The sequence below is a fragment of the Diabrotica undecimpunctata genome, chromosome 6 (genome assembly GCF_040954645.1).
Source record: "Diabrotica undecimpunctata isolate CICGRU chromosome 6, icDiaUnde3, whole genome shotgun sequence".
In the NCBI taxonomy this organism is placed as follows: domain Eukaryota; kingdom Metazoa; phylum Arthropoda; class Insecta; order Coleoptera; family Chrysomelidae; genus Diabrotica; species Diabrotica undecimpunctata.
In genome coordinates this window covers 126173871-126199359 of record NC_092808.1, presented here as the reverse complement: position 1 = coordinate 126199359, position 25489 = coordinate 126173871, and the positions used below count along the sequence as shown (strand labels likewise).

At 32.8% G+C, this 25489-nt stretch overlaps 1 protein-coding gene across 1 annotated transcript in view; it reads left to right on the top strand.

The window, feature by feature from the left end:
- LOC140443850 (integrin beta-PS-like) overlaps positions 1-25489 on the top strand; it is a 56591-nt gene that overhangs the window by 4462 nt on the left and 26640 nt on the right. Inside the window, exons 2-3 of the mRNA XM_072535330.1 lie at positions 17470-17885; positions 23835-24079. Coding sequence (XP_072391431.1) covers positions 17470-17885; positions 23835-24079 — 661 coding nt within the window. The remainder of the gene's footprint in view (positions 1-17469; positions 17886-23834; positions 24080-25489) is intronic.

Below are 25489 nucleotides of genomic sequence, written 5' to 3'. Positions count from 1 at the left end.
TATGTATCGTCTTGATATCCTACTGATTAAGGTATTGATCAGATTACTGAGGGCCATGTCTAAGTCATCCATGTGGCTTCAGTTCAATCTTCTGCGGAAAAAAATTTTTGTTGCTCTTATTGCTGGGTAACCTCTTTTCCTTTAGGTTTATGTTGGGTCTTTGATATTGGTTCATAGGCTCTTTTGGTGTAGCAGTCCTGGATGTTGGAGCTTATGAAGCAGTTTTCTGATTATAACCACACCTCTTGATTTTATTTTGGGTCATGCAAGAAAGCTAAGTTATTAGCTTCGGCCCATTCCTCCACGAATCGTTCATTATAGTCCATCTCTCTATACTCCCAAGAGGTGCTGTGGTTATTGAAATCACCCACGACAAACTGTGATCTCTCATTTACGAAATTATGTGCCTGCGAGAAGCTAAACGTTTCTCCTAACGGTTTGTATATTGATGCTACTGTAATCTCACCTCTCTCGATGCTTAGCACTATAATGCTATTTGTGTTGTTCTACCTGCCGATAGCACTGTCAGATTTAGGTGTGGCGCCTCTACGATTAAACGCATTCCATCTATCCTTGGCCTGCTTATACTTTCATCTCAATGTGCTTACTGGAGACATAAAATGTCCCATTTTTTGGTTATGTTGAGTTTAAGCAAGAATATCCTGTTTGTTTTTTAGTTCCTCGATATTTAGGATACAAATTGTCAAAGTTGGTCTGAAAAGAGCCCTTTAGGTTCCATTGCTGGTCGTATTGTTAATCGCTTTGCGATCATTTTCATCAAAATTTACGTTTTGAATTTTCCGATGGTGGAAGCGTTATCCATTGGTTAGAGCAACGTTTGTAGGCTGCTTCCTTTGATCCTATTCTTATTGGTGTCTCTTTAGTTTGTTTCTTGGGTATTTCATTTTCCTCTATGTCCATTTTTTATAAATGTAATATTTTATTCCTTATAATCTATGTAGAATTATAAATTATATCGCCTTTGCCAGACACTGATGTTCTTAATGCTACTTTCTATTTAATTTATAAGGATTTCACTTTTAAAGGTAAAAAGTATTTTGAGGTAAAACAAGCAATACGAGCACAAAAGAATAACAAGGCTCCAGGTATTGACAACGTCCCTTCTGAGCTATACAAATTAGGTGGCTAACACCTAGTAAGACAAATGCATATGCTTATGAACAATATTTGGAATGATGAAAAGATCCCCAGCGACTGGAAAACCGGGATTATATGCCCAATCTATAAAAAAGGGGATAAACTGAAATGCGAAAATTATCGCGACATAACCCTCTTGTGCACAGCGTACAAAGTTTTTACTTATATACTAAATAAACGACTCCAACAACTAACTGAAAATATTGTCGGGGAACATTAAACCAGTTTCGGACAAGGAAGATCTACAACTGATCAGCTATTCACAGTGAAACAAATTCTAAACAAATCGTGGGAATAAGGCGTTGACGTCCACAACATATTCATCGATTTCAAACAGACCTACGACTCAATAGACAAAAGTTATATCAAATATTGCATAGTTTTAACATCCCCAAAAAATACATCCGACTGGTAAAAGAAACAATAGACTCGTCAACAGCAACTGTCAGGGTACAAAATGAACTCACTGAGAACTTTTTTAATAGTCAAAGGAATAAAACACTAGCTGGCACCGACACTATTCAACCTGGCTTTTGAATATGTGATAAGACAGCTGAATATAGGAAGAGGTAATCTCCTAATAAATAAATCAATACAGATTGCCGCCTATGCCGATGATATGCCGCTTATGCGATGTGTCGCAGAACAGAAGAGACAGCAGAAATATATTCACAATTAAAAATAGGGGCAGAAGAGACCGGACTACACAAAAAAGACAAAAAAACTAACACATGCAAGAGCTAGGGGAACCAGACGCAAAATTGAATTAGAGGACGATACTGAAACTGTAGAAAGTTATATTAAACCCAGATGAAACAGAAACACCAGAAACTCAAAGAAGAATCTTCTTCTTAAGGTGCCCTCTCCATTACTGAAGGTTGGCTATAACTGCAGCAGAGTGCTCTCTATCTTGAGCTGTTTTTAGTATCGAATGTGTATACCTGTCCAGTCTCTTACATTTTTCAGCAAGGAGCATTTTCTTCTTCCTGGACCTTTTCTTCCTTCCATTATCAGTCGTAAGAAGTTGTATTTTTCTCCTCTGTAAATATGTCATGGATAACTCGTTTTTCTGGTTTTTACAATATTTAGGAGTTCTCTCTCAGTCTCCATTCTTCTCAGCACCTTGTTGTTGGTCACGTGCTCTATCCAAGAGATCTTCAGCACTCTTTGAAAAACCCACATCTCAAAGGCTTCTACACGTCTCATATTTGTGATTCCATGTTTCCACTCCGTATAGCAATATGGAATAAATGAATGTTTTACAAATGGGTATGGGATATCAAACGATAAGGTAGAGTTTATTAGGATTTTTTTCATTCTTCGAAAAGCGGACCTACCATACTCTATACGACCACGTATTTCAACTTCGTAGTGAAGATCGTTTGTTATCCAGCAACCAAGATACTGGAATTTTTGTACGGGTTCTATATCTTTGTTGTAGATACGAATATTAATGTCGGGATTTGGTGCACGTGTAACGACCATTACTTTATTTGTGTTTATATTCAGTCCCAAGCTATCTCCCTTTCTGGTTATGGCATTCAAAAGTCGTTGCAAACCCTCAGCACTATTCGCAATAATGACGGTGTCGTCTGCGTATCTTAAGTTGTTTACATATTCTCCGTTGATTTTTATTCCTTCTTCAATATCTTCGAGGGCATTTTGGAAAATCTTTTCGGAATATATATTAAACATTAATGGAAAAAGTAAACAGCACTGGTAAACTCCTTTTTTTATTGACATTTCTGCTGTCATACGATTGCCTATTTTAATCCACGCCAGTTGATCCCAATATAGGTTTTTAACAAGTGCCACCGTGTTATGGTCTATACCATGTTGTGTTAGGGTTTCTATGAGTTATGTGTGTTTTACTCGATCAAACGCTTTTTCGTAGTCGATAAAACAGAGAAACACGTCTTTTCGTTGATCTAGACATTTTTGTAGTAATATCTGGAGGCCAAATAAAGCCTCCCTCGTACCAAGCTCCATACGAAATCGAAATTGATTGTCGCTCAGATTTATTTGGCATTCTCTGTATATACGTTGATTTACAATTTTGAGTAAAATTTTCAGAAAATAGCTCATCAGGCTAATTAATCTGAACTGTGAGCATTTATTTGCTTTTTTTGGGTCTAGGTATAAATGTCGATCTAAGCCAGTCTTCTGGGAAGATTCCAGTGGTATATATTTTGTTAAATAATAGTATTAAGGACTGAAGATTTTCTTCATTGATAAGTTTTATCATCTCTACATATATCTCATCTGGACCTGAGGCCTTTCGTGGCTTTGCAGTATTGATTATTTTTGTAGGTTCCGATGTTAATATATCAAGTATTGTGTCTTGTACTATATTCAATTGTGGTTCTGTTCTCTCGTCATCAAACAGATCTTCGATGTATTTTCCCCATATATTTCCTACATTTTCTGGGCTAGATACTATTTGGTTGTTATTATCTACTAGAATTGTTGTAGTGAACTTTTTCCATGTGTTCCGCTCCAAAATCACACACTGGAGATCGAAAATCAGGGTCTACAAGACCCTGTGGGTGATGACAGAAGACATAAAACGAAAGCTGGAAGTCTTCGAACGAAAAGTCCTAATGAATATATTTTTACCTATTAACGAAAACGGAGTATGGAGATCCAGGTATAGCCATGAACTCTACGAACTGTTCAAGTCGTTAAACTTCAGAGACTTCAATGAACTGGTCATGTAGTGAGAATAGAGACCGGAAGATTGCCAAAAAGAGCCCAAGATAGTTAAATGCAGGCGCAAGATCAAAAGGAAGGTCGGGGAAAAGGTGGGAATATGAAGTGGCAGCGGACACGGAAAATTTGCTACACTTGAGAACTTGGAGAAGATCGGCGCAGGACCAGCAAGGTTAGAGGCATAGTTTGAAGGAGGCCAAGGCTTGATTTGGGCTGTAGCGCCATTGGAGAGAGAGAAAATGCTATGAGTATCCTTCAAGAAGTTTCATACACTTGCAACAAGTTATATTTTTCTATCGTCATGTTTTTAGAAGTAGGTTAGTCCAACTGACTAGCCAGCGATTATATATTTTGTTTTGCTTTCGTTAATTTTTATGCTGACATTTCTCTAATTATCTAATTATTTTCTGTAGAGTCATGTTGAATAAGAAACATCATAGGGCATCTCCCTGCCGTAGGTGGACTGTGTGTCAGTAATTTTTGGATATAGACATGAACTATATAGATCCTATGAACTTTGAGTATTTCTTTTCTTAGAGTGGTTTGTTGTCTTTGTATATTATGTTAACGATAGGATAAGGCATTTTCTATTCATTTTATCATAGGCACTTCCAAAACCAATGTAGAGTTTCCAAAACCATTTTTCCTAGAATTCGTCTTGGAGGAAAGGTCACTCACTATATTTAGCAATGTAACTGCAGATACTTTTTGCATTCGAGTTGGTCTTTCTTTTTGTCTATTGGGACTATCAATCCAGGATTTCATTCCCAATGTATTTGCTTATTGTTCTGTTTGTTAAGTATTATTTTGATGAGGATCTCGATCTTTTTTTATTAGTTCTGCAACGATGTGATAGCCGGGTGATTTGTTGTTTTTCAGTATACTGGCTGCTGTTTTTATCTCGCCCATTGAGGGGATTCCTTTCTCTGTTGTCTATTTGATCCAGCATTATTATATTCTAATTTTACGCATTTACTTTCTGTTGAAATGGAAGCTTTAGATTCAATGTTTATTTTTCTTAATTATTTGGCATTATCTAACTTACAAACCGAATTATGATGAAGTTTGTCAAATTTTAAACAAATAATTATTATCACTGTAATGCTCATTAATCTAGTTTTTTATTACTAGAATAAATACTGGAAAACAATGACAATATTGTAGGGATAAAGCAGTGTTTATACATATATATTTTTTATTTTAGCTAATAATACATTTTATGAGATATTTTATAGTTTCTTAACAATTCTTGTAAATCTTTATCTTTAGGCTTTGTTTATTGTTGTTGTTATCGATGTTGGCGACGATCATATTAATTATTCGTCCCTTATTGACTGAGATACTGAACAATTTCGCGGTTGTTGTAGGGGAGCGATGGGTAATTACCCATCTTACTTAACACACTTAAGGAAAATAATTGTTTATTTTACAGATAAAAATATTAAAAACTCGAAAATTACTATAGAGTGGTTAACAGTAATACAACTATTAATTTTCGTATTCGACGATCAAAAATAAAAATTTTAATAAAAAAAACTCAAGTAAAAATGTTTACGGCATGTTCGGTGTTACCGGAAATATCGGTGAATATCGGTATTCATGAGAAAGGTAATGGTGAACAATATTAATAGGAACAAAAATCTCCTTTATAGTTTTCCGGTTTGTCCCCATCTGTGGACTTGTTGTTATAATAGACAACTCATTTCTGTATATTTCTGTATTTATTACAAGACAAACTAATACTTCTTCTCTATGTGCCGTCTTCTACCGAAGGTTGGCGAGTATCAAACGATAGGTTTCTCTGTTTTGTGCCGCATGTATTATGTTCGCAGCTTCTGGTATTTGAAACCATTCTCTAAAGTTTCTCAGCCAGGATTTCTTCTTTCTGCCCAAACCTCTTCTACCTTCAATCTTGCCTTCCATGATAAGCTGTAGCAGACTGTACTTATCATTACGGAACACATGGCCCAGGTATGACGCTTTCCTCCTTTTAACAGTTGTTAACAATTCCACCTCTTTACCCATTCGTCTTAATACCTCTGTATTGGTCACTCTGTCTGTCCAAGGTATTCTCAGTATGCGTCGATACAGCCACATTTCTAGAGCCGCTAACTTCTTTATAGTTATTGCTGTTAACGTCCACCCTTCAACTCCGTAAAGTAGCGTAGAGAGTACGTAGCATTTCGTGGCGCGCCATCGGAGGTTAACGCTTAGGTGGCGGTTGCTTAAGAGCTTTCTCATTTTGATGAATTTGGATCTTGCTATTTTAATTCGGATCTTAATCTCTACGTCTGGGTCCCACTTATCTAATCAAACTAATACTAATACATAATTATCTCTAAAGAGCCATAAGACGCGTCTGTCGACTGTCAAATATCTGTTTTTCTCTTTCACTCCCGGGCTCCTTCTTCTATTTGTCACTAATGTTAAGGTAGGTTTACAAATATTAAGGTAGATTTACAACTTAACACAACATAACACCATCCACAACAAATAACGCAACAGAATCAAAGTTCGCGATTCCTGAACTCAACACAAATTAAATAAGGTTCTCCTTCGTTATAATCTTCGGTATTAATATCGTCAATGTCGTCAGCTTCATCGTCTTCGTATGATGTTAAATCTTCACCTTTGCTTGAAGATTGTAGTACTATCCTTTACACATTTATTTTTCTTTAAAAAAAATTTGTGTATTTTGTATACAATAATTAAACTAACTATTTAAAATATCTTAGATCAGGACAGAGAGGGGATTTGGAATCGTACGGAATTGACTGATGTCTAAACTTGCTCCAGAAAGGTTGCCTGGTCATATTTTGTTTCTTCAGTAGATTAAGGATAATGGATGTATATCAATAAATGGATTTTTTTTTAAATTTATAATTGACCACTGATATAATAATCACTTTTTGAACATGATTTCATCATTACAGATTGCAGATTTTTTAGTAGATTGATATAGTGCTTCAGTAGATCAGTAAATTGAAGTTGAAATCAGTAGATCTACTGAAAAATCAGTAGACCTGGTAACCCTGCGGGAGGTAGTAATGAACAACGTACTAGCACCAAAATATGGCGGTCACATCGAAACGGGACTCACTTTGCGAAAGTTTCTTAAATGAGCGTTATAGTAGGATCGTTTTAGCCTGTCGCATAAGTAATAAAAGTGTCAGTTCAGATTTGCGTCAGGTAGTCAGCGGTTCTCAAATTAAAAATGTACGGTTTTCTTAATTTCATAATACGACATTAGGGATTTTTTTAATAAAATAACTTTGTATTATGGTTTATAATAATTGAATATCATAATGTAAATGGATAAACATTGAGTATGAAATATACAGGGTCATTCACGCAACATGTTGGTTAAAAGTTTTCAAAGTTATGGTCGTCACTGGTTTCTGCAAACTTGGAATAATGGTTTATCCAAAGCATTCTTCATTTTTTAAATATTTGCATTCTTCTAGCACTTCCGGTTGTACCGGAAGTCGCCATTAAGTTTCTTATTTTAAATAGAAACTGTGCTTTTTGTTATTTTTTTTAGGATCTATGTAAAATTCTGGATCGATTTTTATTGGGATACCATTCTTGAAAAAATAGCCGTTTTTGAGATATTTAAAGTTTTTGAAAAATTTTTCACATTACACATGCAACTTCAAAAATTAATATTGTGGTTAATATTTATCTTTTATTATTTATCTAGAGTCTAAAAACTCTTTTTCAGCGTGTACTAAACTCTATTTTTATTTAAACATAAAAAAATTTGCCAATGTTAATACTGGGTGTTCAAAATTTTGTATTATACAGTATACTCCCTCTATAACGCACACGGTTATTACGAGGTTTCGCTTATAACGAGGTACATTAGATGTCCCGTGAAATTTCTATTGAAATGTAACCCTCTATAGCGAGGTAAATTTGCTTATAACGAGCGAAAAAAAGATTGAAAAACGTGTTTTTTACGTTTTGGCCCGGCTGTAGCTATAAATAAATACCCTCTTTAACTGCGGGTCGCCCGCAATAAACTTCTTACAATTTATGATTCTTAGTCGGAAATGTAAAATTTATGATTCACAAGTGTCATTGTATTGGGTTTACCATTCACACCTAATAATATGGGTCCTAATAGACAAGATGTGAAAAGTGTTTTAAAGGTTGTCAGAAACTTTATCCAATGACAAAACGCAAATGAAGAAGCATAAAACTGTTTCACATCTTTAGAAAATATAATAGATAGAATACTGGACAATTTAAAGTAGTCAAAAATGACAAAATAACTTTATACGCTTTATACATATTTACAGAATACAGATTTTTTGTTTTAACGTATATCATTGACAGTAAAAGTAAACAACCCTTTTTTGTTTTAATGCATTTCATTAACAATAAAAGTAAACAACTTTGTTTTAAAAACGCCATTTAAACAATATTTATTAGCATCTAGTATTGCTCCGAATGGCTTCACTATATAAAGTTAATGTTTTAGAAAACTACATATTCATATGTATGCACAGTATTATTGTTGTTGGATATAACGAGATACGCTTATAACGAGGTAATTAGTCTGCCATTTCAGTTCTCGTTATAGAGGGAGTCTACTGTATTTTTATTTTTATATATTTTATAAATATATATATATAAAAATATATATCTATATAAAACAAAGACTTATTTCTATTTCCCACACACACCTTCCCAAACCCACCGAGGTAGGTTGTCCTCCTCCTGCGGTACAACCAGCCCCGGCTTTTCTCCGCCCCCTGGTCTTTGGAGCCAGGTCTCGACTATTTCGCGGTATCCCCCGTCAGGCAATGGGAGATTTCCGTGTATTTACATTTAAGTGGTAGGTTAGCCCATTTGGCTTTATCACTACCGGTCAAAGCAATTGTTCGGCGATCTAATGATGGTTGTGTGTGTGCCGATACTTGCTTTCCCTTTTCTGCACCAAGTGCAGTCGAGAGCGAGCAAGCATCGAATCCTTTCATCCGTCGTCTAATACCCAGTCATTCGTCCAGTCATGTCCTTAATCTACCTTACTTGCTAATCTAATTTTTTTGGTGCTTGCATTCAAGAGCGTCGTGCGGCGTGCCTCCGCCTCTCTCCTGCATGCGGTTTTTGTTTTTTTTTTTTTTGGTGGTTGGTACCCTTTTGTGTTAATTTTTCTATCTACGTCTTAATCTATGGACAGGTATCATCACTATCTGACTCGCTATCCGATTCATCTGAATCTTCATCATTACGAATAATTAAAGGTTTTACTTCATCAATAACTTGTTCTATTTCATATGACTCTAAATTTTTTTTTTTTAGTATGCTCAATACATTTCCGCCATTGTTCCTCATTGACTTGGTTTAGTGCAAATTGCCAGAGTTGAAAAACGCTGGCTTCGTCGGTGGTCTTACATGCATGTTTATCATAGTAGTTTTTAGTGATGCCCCACACCAATTCAATTGGATTGTACTGGCAGTGATATGGTGGTAGTCTTAAGACCTCATGACCATATTTTAGTGCCATTTGGTCAACGAAAATTTTTTTCTCAGTAATGTGTTCTTTGCACTTATTTAATAATTCAGCTTTTAAAACTAGATGTTCGTGTTCTATATTTTTCTCCGACAGCCACTTTCTTAAGTTTTATTTTTTCCAGTTGCTTGTGGAAAACTTTTCCTCCTCTCTGGTGTGATACGAAGCATTGTCTAATACTATTAATGACAGATTTTTTAATAATTTTTCCTCAAACCAATGTTCAAAAATATCGGCGTCCATATTTCCGTGGTAATCATCAGTTTTCTTTGTCGAAGAAAATATAAGACTAGCATTGGGTATAAAACCTTCCGTATTTCCTGCATGCAATATAATATATCTTTTGCCATTACTCGCACTAGTACTCGAATAGCATTTGGTAGAATCATCTTGCCAGGATGATTTGGTATTATTTCCTTTCGCAAAAATCCATGTTTCGTCAAGAAACACAAATTGTCTGGCAAATTCGGAATTCTTGTTTTTTAAATAGTTTCTTATAAATTTCCACCTTTTTCCAACAACATTGGAAAGCTCGCACAACACTTTACGATTATTGGTTTTTTTGTATTAAAATCCATAGCTTTTAATACTTTTGATAAACTGGTTAAACCCATATCACAAAGTTCTCTGTCCTTTATTTTTTGAATAAGTGTCTTTCTTGTAACATGTTCTTTTGCTTTGTACATGTCATAAATGATATTTCTGATTGAGATTTGAATACCTTGTTGCAAGTCGAGGGTTTTCGGATGCAAACGAGTCCTTTTATTTTCCTTACTTAATTCCTCCTCACTAATTTTGCGAACTCTTTGCAAGGTCAGTTCTGAAATTCCACAAGCTGCACTTGTCCTTTTTTGAACTGCCAGTACTGATGTAATTGGTCCCATGTTGATTTTTTCTAAAGTAAAATAATTTTTCACTTTCAACACAATTCGACGCTCACTCTTATATCGCAACTTATATTTAGGTGTTCTATCGTTTTCTTGTACGTTATCCATTGTCACTATTGAAAACCGGCGATCTTTGAATACTAATAGCGAGATTTTTCGGAGCTCTCTGAATATATACACGAGGGGGCGGGGCCTCGGTGGCAGGGCGCGTCGGTCATTGGCCGATGAGTCCGGTCAATGGAGAGCCTCGACTCCGCAGACTGTTTACTATTTTTGCAAATATAACAACTAAAATTATCCAGTTAGGCGACCGCAAGGAATGGATGCACTCATCGAGACAATTTTATTTGAAATAAAATTATAAAAGTTTTTTCAATAAATTGTTATCACAAACCATTCAATTTGCGTTTTTTCACGATTTATAAAAAAATTGTTTTGGTAGCGCTGATTTATCCTCAAGTACTACAGCCGACCAGTAGGAGGTTCGGTACCACAAAGCAGTTATTTTTCGGACGTTAATCCGAAATACGACAGGGTAAAACGACTTCACTTTACATGTCTTTTCTCTTTATTTGTCCAAGTAAAATATAAACACTTTTGTAAAAACTTAGCAGAGTAAAAACAACTGGAGAAGTGAAAACGTTAACTTTTTGGCAAATTACCAGAGGTGGACGTTAGAACCTTCATTAATTAATTGCGAAACTATAATTTTAGTATTTACTTAATTTATTCATCAAAATCAGCTTAAACCCAAACAAAATTAGTAGGATTGAATAGGTATGTTCAATACCTTTCAAACGAGATATCAATTACCATAAGGTCTCATTAAAAATTATCGGTCACAGTGGCTCTGTAACGTCATCTATGACTATTACGTCACTGTTATGACTAGTTAAGAGGCCTATGTCTGTTTTTTTCCTCCTTCAAAATTTGACTATTATAAGTATAACCGTTTAAAAGATACGAGCGGGGAGGGGACTTTTAATTTTAACTAGCACTGTAAAAACGGTATCAAGAAAATAGGTCGGACACAGATTTTCAAAAATATAAGATCGCCAAAAAGAAATAGAAAGTAGCACTAGCAAAATATAAAGCTGAAATTTTGTCACGTAAACAAAGTATGGATGGTGTAAGTCTTTTACTGGTAAAATATGTATATCCATTTTGGTCGATAGTGTAGAAGCAGGGGAAATGGGGAAAATATGATTTGCATCAAGGGAATATATTCATTGTGTAATAGACCAGTTGAAGTAGTTGGATAAGTTTTCAATAAAACGATACTTGACAATGACATCAAAATTGGTTTAATTAGATCATTAAAACACTCTCTCTTCTCTCTCTCTTCAGCCTTACGTAATCCAACTTTGGACATAGGCCTCCCCCAAATCAATGCAGTGTCTTCTATTTCGCGCCACTTGCTTCCAGTTGTGTCCTCCGATCTTCTTAATGTCATCAGCCCATCTTATTTGTGGTCTTCCTCTGCTTCTCTTTCCTAACCATGGTCTCCATTGTTGTATTTCGTGGTTCCATCTTTTATCGTTCAGTCGGGCATTGTGTCCTGCGAAGCTCCATTTTAATTTGGCAGCATGTTCTCCTGCGACTTTTACTTTGGTTTTGCTTCTAATCCATTTGTTTGTTTTTTTGTCTATAAGTCTCACCCCAAGCATTGATTTTTCCATCGCTCTTTGTGCCTTTACTATTTTATCCATATTAGACTTGGTGAGTGTCCACGTCTGTGAACCATACGTGAGTATAGGGAGGATACACTGATTGTAAATTCTAGTTTTCAAATATTGTTCTATTTTAGTGCTTTTCAAGATCCAACTCAGTTTTCCAAATCCTGCCAACGCTAACCTTATTCTTTTAGTAATTTCGGCAGTTTGATTTTCTTTGTTAACTTTTATTATCTTTCCCAGGTAGATGTATTCGCTTACTGTTTCTAAATTTATGTCGTTCAACGTTATTTCTCTAATATTAGGTGTATTTGTCACTATTTTTGTTTTTTCCAAATTTATCTTAAGACCTACTTTTTCCGAAGCTTGAAATAGTTGCGTCATCATGGTCTGTAGTTCTTCGAAACTTTTAGCGAATATTACAGTGTCATCAGCGTATCTTAAATGACTCAGTTTTCTTCCATTAACATTTATTCCTTTATCTGCCCAGTTAATGTCTTTGAACACGTCTTTCAGTCCAAGTGGGAATAACTTTGGTGAGATAACATGTTCCTGGCGAACTGCTCTGTTGATTGGTATAGCTTTGGTTTTTGCATCTATTTGTATTTTCATTGTAGCTTTCTTGTAAATATTATATATGAGCATTCTGTATCGGTAGTCTATCCTGCAGTTGTTCATAGCTCTCTCTATTGCCCAAAGTTCTATGGGGTCGAATGCCTTTTCATAATCAACGAAGCGAATGTATAAGTTCAAGTGATATTCATTGGATTTCTCTATTAGCGTTCTGACTTTAAGAAGATAATCCGTTGTACTGTAACCTTTTCGGAATCCTGCCTGCTCTACCGGTTGATAGCTATCGAGCTTCGACGTTAACCTGTTAGTTATTACTCTCATAAACAGTTTGTACATTTGCGACAGCAGGGAGATTGGCCTACAGTTCTTCAGATCTCCCCTGTCTCCTTTTTTGAAGAGAAGTATTGTCAAACTTTTATTCCAATCATTTGGGACTTATCCTCTGTGAAGACATTCGTTGAAAAAATTTTTCAATTCGAGAGTAATTTCACTCTCCTCCTTCAACATTTCTACAAGTATTCCATCTGGGACCGGAGCCTTATTTTTCTTTAGTTGTGCCATAGCTTGTTTTATGTCAAAGGATTCTATGTTTGGGAATATTTCTGAGTTGACGTTAGTTATCTTTCTCTTAAGATCTTCCCTTGAAGTGTTATCTGGGTTCTTGTTTGAGTAATATAAATCACGGTAAAATGTTTGAGTAACTTTTAGGATTTCGTTCATTTCTCTTATTTCTTTTCCATCTTTATCCTTCAATGAGATTATTATAGGCTTTCCTAAATTTGATCTTAAGCATTTCAGGCTTCGGTTCTTTTCTATTATTTTTTTTATCTTGTTTTCATTGAAGGAAATCTTCCTTTACTCCCTTGTTTATTTGTTTATTCAATTCTTTAAAACCATCGGTGTTTCGCTTTCCTTCGCTTAGAAATGTGCGTCTCTTTTCCATTAACCGTTTTGTTCCATCACTTATTCTGTCTTCTTTATTGAAGTTATACTTCTATACGCGCCGTCCACGTTGGAAATTTGTATGGGAGTGAATCTGTGAAATCATTACATATGTAAGATAATGAGTAAGAGAGAGACAGAAGATATATTTTCTCTCTCTTCCTCTCTCTAATATAAAAATGTTCCTGTTGTATATATAATTTAATATTATATATATTATATAAAGATATATATAAATATAATATTATACATATAATAAAATATGTATTAATATTATTATTTAGGTGATATGCTTTGTATTATTTATTAAATGTTCATAATTATATTAGTCTTTTGTATTTCAAAATAATAATCTCAATAAATCACTGTATGATCCAGAACTGTCAACTTTGAAATACATTTGTGTCATGTCCTCGGTAGTATAGTAGTCAGTATCCCCGCCTGTCACGCGGGAGACCGGGGTTCGATTCCCAGTCAGGGAGGACTTTTTTTATTAATATTATTACATTATTGTCATTTTTAAATACTTATGGATATTGCATTTTAATTTGTATTGTATTATTATATGGAATTATGTTGCACTGTATTGTAGTGTATTTTTTTATGTATATTATTGTCATTTTTAAATACTTATAAATATTGCAGTTTAATGCTATGTCTTACCTATAGAATTACATATGTAATGATTGTGCAGATTGACTCCTTAATCAATTTGTAACGGCGAATGCGTGTATAGAAGTGTAACTTCCACCGGCAGTCCCACTGGACTGCCACACCCGTTTTTTTTCATTTTCTTCGGAACAGCATTCCTGCTTTCAAGAACTTTCGTTGCATTTCTTTATTAATTGTGTTCATGTCGGAATACTCTTGTTGATAACGCTCTACAAATTCTTTTCTTAAGACTTCTCTGTACTAATCTCCCTTCTGTCGCATTTTAATTTGATCTATCTGATTACAAAAATTATGTGGCCTGTTTCTACTGGTTTTTGTCTGTTTAACAAGAATGTGAATCGATTTAGAGCAGTTATATATTCAAAAATGTCTTTGTTCCCACACAAGAACTAATCGATTTCGTTTTTCGTCTTTTTATCGGAAGATATCCACTTCCATTTTTGGTTTGCTGGTTTCTTGAAGTGTGTGTTCATGGCATATAAATTTTGTTGTTCTAAGAAGTTATATAATTTTTCTCCTCTTTCGTTTCGTGTGCCATAACCATGCATCCTTATTTTAGTTTCAATATTTTCTTCTTTCTTACCTAATTTTGCGTTAAAGTCTCCCATAATGATGATATACTATGTATCATTTTCTTCTAATGCTGTTATCAAATCTTCGTAGAACATTTCAACTACCTCTTCCTGATGTGTTGTTGTAGGAGCATACACTTTTATAACCTTGATCTTGGTTTTATTATCTAGGTCTATTATAATATAAGCTACTCTATCAGAAACGCTTTTATATGTAGAAATGTATGGTGTGAGATACTTTTTGACAAGAAATCCTACCCCACCATACGTTTCGTCTATTTTCCCTGTATAGTGTAGGCGATTTCCAGAGTTTAGATGCATGCATTGTTCGCCTCTTCTTTTCACTTCTGACAGTTCTACAATATCCCACTTTATCTTGCATAGTTCTTCTTCTAATTCGTAGACCTTTTTATCTTTAGTCATCGATTGGATGTTGTATGTGGCTAGTAGTTGTTGTTTTTGTTTGTTCGTATCTATTTTGGTGTGTTTTGTTGAGCTTGTGTCTCCCCCAGAATCCGTGAGGCTGACCGGTTTTTCGGTGTGGGATTCTGAGCTGCTTGCTCTACCCACCTGGGCTATCGTCCCATTTTGTTTCAAGTTCAACATGTTGTGTGTTTGAGGGGTATATTGGCATTAAAACATCACGCTTGCCGGACGGGTTGGTAAGTGTTCGCGGTATCACAGCCGGTTAAATCAGTATTTGATTTTCGCCTGCGACTTTGTGGTACCGCACCTGTCAGGAATTGTATTCCTCAGCCACGGGCCACTAATGACACAGCTGCTGACCTGTGTCATGTCCTCAGTTGATCCGCGGGTACTTATTTGGCGAAGCCTTATTCATACCTGTCCTGCATATCTACAGGACGTTCCCTATCAGCCACTGGGACGCGCCGTGTTGGGGTTAAGGACTTCCCCGCCCAGTCTGTCTTGCACAAAGTACTGAAGGACCCCTACGCAGTTCAGCGTCTCTATACACAAGCTGAGACAGGCACGGCGTATTAAAACATACATCTTCTATAATTTATATTTGCATAAATAATACAAAAACCAATAATATTCTAAAATAAAAGAAAGTTATTTTGATAACAGAAGGACAAATCAGGATGTGAGGTTTTACTTTCAGGAAATGGTATTATAATTATATGTATGATTCACAACACCATATTTTGTTTAATGTTATATTCGTCATTTCCACCTGCTTAATATAGCTTTTACAAAAATTCCTTAGCCGATATTAATCCAGTAAATAAATCCATCCTAAAAAAGATTAATTAGAAAATCCTGTTACTAGTCCGGGAAAATAAGTTTTTCTTCAATAGCCAGATATTAGATGAGTTTTTCCGTTAATATATACCTATAGTCATCAAATCTATACCTGTTTCGCAGAAATTTCGGCGTGGTTTTTTAATTATTAACAATTTTGTGCGAAGACTACGATTTTTTCGAATTTTCGCATATCATTAAAAAAGGTATCCATTTATTATTAATTATAAAATTTCTTAAATTAATTTGCTGCTCAAAAAACATCTAAGTAAGGCAATATCGTTAATTGTTGAAATTTTTGAAAAAAATAACTTCACTTTCTTGATTTCTCATTGAGCTTGCAGTGTTAACAAACCCTCAAAATTGTTTCGCAAAGGTACTTTTATTTTGAACTTATAACTTTTAAACTATTACTCTTAGAAAAATATTTTTAATATTTAAAAAACTGAAAGTTTTACAAGGGTTAAAAAAATGATTTAGGACGATTATTGAATGACGATTAGGTTAACTCTAATTTAAAATCTTGTTTTGCAGGAATTTTGTGGGTATCTTCATGAATTGCATTGTTTAAAATCGAGATGTTACACAATAAAGATGAACTAGGAATAAACAAGCCAATACATTAAGAATGTTATGAGGAGCACTCACAAATTATGATTTTAACAATGTATAAATGTAGATATCTACGTAATAATAGAAATGCAAAACTGTATGTCTATGGCTTGTTACGTGTCTTAGCGTGATTCTGTTTATTCCCAGTGCATCTGCATTTAATACTGTTATAGTTAATTATCCGAGTTTAAGTAAAGCGATTGTAATTTGTTCTGTGCCTTAAGCTACTTTCTAGGGCAATTCTCCTTATATGTATTTATAGAGAAACAAGATTTAGGATTACATTTTGAATTGCAGTGGGACACAATCTGACTTTATCCATAACTTCTACACAAGCGAGTCTAGAACTCCTCCAACTATGTTTATTATCCTTTGCTTCGTTGTTTTGTTCCACTATACCATCTCGGCATAAGTAATTATGGCTCTGACAACTGTTCTATATGAAAAATAGATCATATTAGGTCTTAGACCTCATGTTTTCCCACAAAGTATGGTGTACGGTATGTGTAAAGAGCCCTTGTTGCTTTAGTGATAATATTTGCGAAACGTGTGTTTCATTTAAGTTTCGTACCAATCAAAGATATTTAACCTCTTGGAGAATGAAAGCGTGTGCCACTAAACGTCGGAGATTATCCTAAAATAATCTTGTCATGCTTACTTCTAACACTATAACTAAATCGTCACTATAGCCTACAGCACGAAATTCTTTTCTTTTTAGACTAAACTTTAAGTATGTCCTAATTTTCGTTTTCGATATTTTCAATAGATATTGTTTTACATTATTAATTTTGTTTAAAAAATAAAATTTTTATATTGTCAAGTTTCAATGTAAATAAGAGAAAACTGTCTTATCACATTCTAATATAATTATAATTAAATTATATTTTTAGATATCTGGCAAAGAATTTCCTCATTGTCTCCCGGACACAGTATCGGACACATCTAATTGGTGTAACCGCGTTGATGTTGTTTCTCCAAAAACTGAATATAATGTAATTACAGACGAGCAGTTTTCGGAAGAAGAAGGAAACACTATACAAATGAAACCTCAGAGAGTAAAAATATCTTTGCGTAAAGGTGAAAAGTTTGATCTTAAATTTAAATTTAAAAACGCCGAAAACTATCCAGTTGATCTTTATTATCTTATGGATTTATCAAAGTCTATGGAAAACTATAAGGCAAAACTGGCAGAACTTGGACAGGACCTGGCGTACCAGATGAGAAAGATTACAAAAAAATTTAGGCTGGGATTTGGTAGTTTTATTGACAAACGGGATTTACCATTTGTCAGTACAGTTCCTTCAAAGTAAGTTATTTATCTGTATTTGGTGGTATATTCTATTTATAATTAAAATATTTTATATGATAAGAAAAACATATGGTACAACAAGATATTGACGAGGGTGGCGCATATATGTAACATAATCTACTAATTCTACGAAATACAAATCAAATACGTCGTTTACGAATAAGAAAAAGAAAATTATATCGGTTTACATTTTAATAGCTCTCTGTACATTTTAATAAGTATATTGCGGTCTTTTGCAATGAGCCAGCTGTAACAACAGACTTATTCACGAAGCGTTTCAGCAAATTAAAATTTGGTAAGCATAGATTATGTAAATCCTTAATTCTTTACATTTATCAGTGGCGTTTCATGAAAACATCTTAAAAGTATTGTCTACATCGAAAATTGAATTCGTTCAATAAATATATTAAAACAAAAATGAAAATAGGTAATTTATAATGGTATTTTAAATAATTTGTTTAAATAATTAATTTTCAAATAACAATTATATATATATATATATATATATATATATATATATATATATATATATATATATATATATAAGAAAAAAGAAGTACTTGTGACTCGTTTGGAACAAATATATAACTGTTTTGGATGGGTTGGAGTCAATAATAGGGCTATTGGTTAACTATTTTTTTTAATCTCGAGCTTTCAATTGTGTTTACAATTATTATCAAGAGCTAAAAAAGACAAAATACTTACAAGGTTGAACTAAAAAGAAAAAACAATTTTTGTTAACTTACCAAATAAAAATTAGTTTGGTAAGTAAAAAATCACTGCTTACATGTTCAAAATATTTTATATAAAAATGTTTTGATCTAACAAATGTTTCTCCGAAAATTTCTATAATTTTGAAAACATTTTTTTTAATATAAAAATAATTGAATTTATAAATAAGTTCAAATAGCAACCAATTACAAATAGCCTCAATGTCATAAATGCCAACATAAAATTTTTATTTTTGACAATTATATTGCCAAAAGTAAAACTTCGTTTAAACATTCTTTTTTGTTTAGTAACAAAAAGAAGAAGATTTATTCACCCTTGACAGATGTCTGAAAGAATGTGATAGATATATGGAGAATTGAATATGACATTTTACAATTTTTATATATAAATCATAAAGAAAGAATATAATTATATATTTTACTTAAATTTTGAATCTCAGATCTTTTGTTTAAACTCTTATCATTTTTGCTAATACAAACCATTTCCAAAAAAGTCCTTTTAAATTTATTACTTTCACTACATAAAATTTTAATGTTATCAAAATCCATAATATGGTCTTTATCGATTACATGTTCTGCCAAAGCACAAGATGGTTTTTTAATTCTGCAATCACTTTTGTGAGAAATAATGCGATTTGAAAGATTTCTTCCGGTCTCACCAACATATTCAGCCTCACACTGAGTACAACTAATGCTGTATACTAAATTCGTTTTTTCAAATTTGTCTATAGGATATTTAGTTTTAGAATATAAAGATGAAATAGTTTTGATGTTCTTTGTTGTTATTTTTATATTGTCAATAACCTTTAGTGTTTGTATTAATTTAGGTGTTAATGATGGTATAAAAGGTAGTGAATGATAATAGATGTTCTGATTGTTAGATACAATGTTTTGAGATTGAGCAAAAAATGGTGTTAAATTATTTATATTACCAATATTAGAAAAAAGCATCCTATGTAGCATATCTGGAGGATAAGAGTTTTCAATTAGAATATTTTTTAATAACTGAAGATCTTCCTGTAGATAATCTGGATGAGAAAGTTTTAAAACACGTTCTTTTAATCCTGTTATAAGGTTCATTTTCATCTTATTAAATAAGATGAAAATGAACCTTATAACAGGATTAAAAGAACGTGTTTTAAAACTTTCTCATCCAGATTATCTACAGGAAGATCTTCAGTTATTAAAAAATATTCTAATTGAAAACTCTTATCCTCCAGATATGCTACATAGGATGCTTTTTTCTAATATTGGTAATATAAATAATTTAACACCATTTTTTGCTCAATCTCAAAACATTGTATCTAACAATCAGAACATCTATTATCATTCACTACCTTTTATACCATCATTAACACCTAAATTAATACAAACACTAAAGGTTATTGACAATATAAAAATAACAACAAAGAACATCAAAACTATTTCATCTTTATATTCTAAAACTAAATATCCTATAGACAAATTTGAAAAAACGAATTTAGTATACAGCATTAGTTGTACTCAGTGTGAGGCTGAATATGTTGGTGAGACCGGAAGAAATCTTTCAAATCGCATTATTTCTCACAAAAGTGATTGCAGAATTAAAAAACCATCTTGTGCTTTGGCAGAACATGTAATCGATAAAGACCATATTATGGATTTTGATAACATTAAAATTTTATGTAGTGAAAGTAATAAATTTAAAAGGACTTTTTTGGAAATGGTTTGTATTAGCAAAAATGATAAGAGTTTAAACAAAAGATCTGAGATTCAAAATTTAAGTAAAATATATAATTATATTCTTTCTTTATGATTTATATATAAAAATTGTAAAATGTCATATTCAATTCTCCATATATCTATCACATTCTTTCAGACATCTGTCAAGGGTGAATAAATCTTCTTCTTTTTGTTACTAAACAAAAAAGAATGTTTAAACGAAGTTTTACTTTTGGCAATATAATTGTCAAAAATAAAAATTTTATGTTGGCATTTATGACATTGAGGCTATTTGTAATTGGTTGCTATTTGAACTTATTTATAAATTCAATTATTTTTATATTAAAAAAAATGTTTTCAAAATTATAGAAATTTTCGGAGAAACATTTGTTAGATCAAAACATTTTTATATAAAATATTTTGAACATGTAAGCAGTGATTTTTTACTTACCAAACTAATTTTTATTTGGTAAGTTAACAAAAATTGTTTTTTCTTTTTAGTTCAACCTTGTAAGTATTTTGTCTTTTTTAGCTCTTGATAATAATTGTAAACACAATTGAAAGCTCGAGATTAAAAAAATAGTTAACCAATAGCCCTATTATTGACTCCAACCCATCCAAAACAGTTATATATTATATATATATATATATATATATATATATATATATATATATATATATATATATATACAGGGTGTTTCAAAAAGGTATGTCATAAATTAAATCACGCATTCCGGGGACAAAAATAAATTAATTGAATCCAACTTACCTTAGTACAAAAGTGTACACAAAAAAAAAGTTACAGCCCTTTGAAGTTACAAAATAAAAATTGTTTTTTGCATTATCTCCTAAACTACTTGACATTTTGTAATAAAAATAGACACGTTACTTTTTAGTTCTGAAAGCATTTTTCATACAAAAGAAACAACAAAATCTAAGCGCACAGAAAGATTTTAAGGAGGTTGTGCAGCCTTAATCCCCCCAAACTTTTGAGTACGTTCAAATCAAATGAATTTTGTGGCATCATTAGTTTAACACATTATTTTTAAAATTTTTTTGCTTCATCACTTTTTTCAAAAAACAGTTTTTATTGAGTTTTTATTAACCTTTAAAAAATTACATGCAACTAAGTAAATGGCTTAAATGAAATAACAAGTACAAAAAATGTCCATAACCTCTATAAATATGATATTACAATAAATGTTCAAAATGACCCCCATTTTCTTCAATACAAATTGAGTATCGTTTTAATAAGGAAAACCGAATGCGCTTAAAAATCATATTTTTCTGACGAAATTGATTTGCAGCTTCAATTATTCTAACCCTTAATTGTTGTTCGTCTTCTATCGTTACAGAATACACTTTCTCTTTCATAAACCTAAGGCCTGGACTTCTGGGTGGCCAAGAAATAGGTGCGTCACGACCGACTTCCAATCCACCGACCAGGAAACTGCCTGCAAATGTATTCCCGGACGTCATTACTGTAATGCGATAGAGCGCCATCTTGTAAAAACCACATATTTTGCCTTATTGCAATATTCACTTCTTCCAAATACTCTTGTAAATCGTTTGCCAAGAACTGCAAATAATTATCACCATTTAAATTGTTGGGAAGAAATACTGGGCCTATTAGGTTGTTATCCACAATTCCTGCTCAAACATTAACTTTGAAAGTCCTTTAGTGATGAGTCGTTTTTTTGGCGTGAGGATTTTCGTCGGCCCAAATGTGCTCGTTATGATGGTTTGTTATTCAATTTCTACTGAAGGTAGCCTCGTCGGTAAACAAAATATTTCTAATAAAATTAACATTTCGAGTGTTTTCCATTAACAACCAATCGGTTTTAGCAGAGCTCATCCTTCAAACGCCTCCAAACCCTTACGTGAGGAACATTTAGTTGAGCAGCTATTACCCTTGTACTTATTCTAGATACTTCTTCAATGATTTCTAAAATGTCTTCATCAGTTGCATCCATTATTGGATGACCACTATTACCAGCAACTTGCGGTTGGAATGTATCCGTTTCCCGTAAACGACGATCAATGGTCAGAAATAATCGTCTATCGGGTGTATTTCGATTGGGGTATTTTACTGCTTAACGCCTTGCGGCTGCTGCACTATTTCCTTGACATTAAGCTACGATATTCCCGATAGTTTATTGAAATCATAATTTAATCTGATCCAACTTACCCAAAGTTAAATGCATATCTGCCATTTCCTGAAATGTGTAGGCCATTGTAATATCAAAATTTTTAATATCAATCTTATTCACACAATAAATGATAGCTTCAAATTATTGACTATTATTGATGGAACTGTTTGTAATTATTGTATCCGTAGAAACTAATTGTAATTTTATGTCCAACTAGGAAAAAACTAGTTTTTCGAAAAAGTGATAAGAGTCAAAAAGTTTTAAAAATAAATGTGTTAAACTAATGATGCCACAAAATTCATTTGATTTGAATGGACTCAAAAGTTTGGGGGGATTTAGGGCTGCATACCCCCCTTAAAATTTTTCTGTGCGCTTAGATTTTGTTGTTTCTTTGAAAATGCTTTTACAACAAGAAAGTAACGTGTTCATTTTTATTATAATATGTCAAGTAGTTTAGGAGATAACGCAAAAAAACAATTTTTATTTTGTAACTTCGAAGGGTTGTAACTTTTTTTGTGTACACTTTTGTACTAAGGTAAGTTGGATTCAATCAATTTATTTTTGTCCCCGAAATGCGTGATATAATTTATGACATACCTTTTTGAAACACCCTGTATATATATATATATATACACATATATATATTTCACGAATTTCACGAATATATTAAGATATAAAAAAAAAAACAAGTCTACTACTAAATAAAGGGGACTACACAGTGTCTTTATTATTAACAAACGTATAGCTAGATACGAGATGTCATAGGACACTATGGATAAAAATAGTTTAACGAAAAGACAAATTTTGATTTATTGACTTAAAGAAGGCCTCTGGCTGAATACAAAATAAACAACTGAACGAATCCTAACATGCGACATAGCAAATGAAAGGGGATTTAGATAGAAAAAACAAACAAAGAGACTACCAAAAGGCCACTACACATCGTCTTCTGCCTGATCATCTGAATACAAAATAAACAACTAGCCTAATACTACCATATGATGCATCAAATCAAATGACTTGAGACGTTTAGTACGTATAGTATATATAGCGTGCAATCAATGTATATATATATATATATATATATATATATATATATATATATATATATATATATATATATATATATAGGGTGAAAAATCATGATGTCAGGTCAGAAGTGCACCAGATCATACTTTCCTTATATTTACTTGGATTATATGCAAAAATTTATTATTTTAAAAATTTAATGACTGAAAAGAAATATTATAACAAGCTCGAATCCGCAGCTTAGTTAAATCGAAATCGATATTTTTCTTCTTTTGAATTCATTTTTCTCATAATAATGACTTCGATAGGTAAATAAAAAATCTTACGCTTTTTAGATTAGAGGCTCCTTGTGAAACTGAAGGGAAAGTAAAACTAAAATGTGCCAGTCCGTATAGTTTTAAACATGTTGTTTCCCTAACCCAAGATGACCAGAAATTTGTACAGGAAGTAAAATTAGCTAACGTCTCTGGAAATTTGGACTCACCTGAAGGTGGTCTCGATGCTCTTATGCAAGCAATGGTTTGTAAAGACAAGATTGGATGGAGAGACCAAGCTAGACATTTATTAATTTTTTCCACGGGTAAGTAATATATTGTATTGTTTTTTTTTGTTTTTATATGTACACATATTATTGCTTAAATGAATCCTTAAATTTTAAGATGTTTGGCTGATAATACAAAGCAATGACTGATTTCATATTGATTAAAAAAGTCGACTTTACTAAAAGGAAACTTAATGTTAAAGTAGTTTTTAAAGTGGCTGTTAACGTTATTTGATTTCATAATTTGTTTTTCCGTCGACCGTCCATTTATGATCAATATTAACACCCTCAAAATCATTGATTAATGACCCCTATTAATGAATGATTTTCTATTAATGAACGTTTTCATTATAGGCAACACAACATACATTGCTTGCATAAATTAATTAAACGGTCTGTGATTGGCAGTGACCTGTGGTGTAGGCAACCAAACATATACCTATTTATATTCCCACTAAAAAATTTAAAATGAAGTAGCCGCTGTTAGTACGATCTGTTATTGTATGTCATTACTTACTTTATTGTTTAAAATTCTGTGTATTTGAAAAATCAAAACATGGATATTGACGAAGAGTTTAATTTAACTCCACCAGAAGTGGCAGAAACTGCAAATGAAATATCTTTAAGTTTACTGCCTAAAAAAAGCAGAGTGTTGTACGAAAAAACATACGCTGAATTTATTGCATGGTGTGACGAGAGAAAAATAATACGATATTCAGAATCTGTATTACATATTTTTCAAACATTGCCGAAAAAGGACTAATAGCAAGTTTATGGCCCAAATATTCGATGCTAAAATCAACCTTAAGTTTAAAATCAAACATTGACATATCTAAATATAATAAGTTAATTATGGTTATCAAGAAAAAAAGAACAGGTTATGTACCAAAGTAATCAAAAACACTTGAAAAAGAACAAGTCCAGAAATTCATCTCTGATGCTCCTAACCACGTGTTTCTAATGATAAAGGTAAACCAGTAAATTAAGTTTATATAATTTAATACTCGTATTTAATAATATTTCATTTTGTAGGTTGCATTGATTTTCGGAGTGGCTGGTGCGTTAAGAAAGGACGAACTATTGAAATTAGAAACAAATAAAGTTCAAGACTTGGGGTCAAAGTTTCTTGTCACAATAAAAGTATCAAAAACACACACAAATAGAATATTTACCATAGTAGATAACGAAGCAAATACCATTCTCAATGTGATCAAAAACTATATTTCTTTAAGACCGGAACACACACCACATAAACGATTTTTTATTTTTTATAAAAATAAAAAATGTTCCACACAGCCAGTTGGCATAAATACGTTTTCCAAAATTCCTTCCCTTATTGCTAAATTCTTAAAATTAGAGCACTTGCATCTCTACACTGGGCATTGCTTTAGACGTTCCTCTGCCTCAATACTGTGTGACAGTGGTGCAGACTTTTCAGCTATTAAAGGT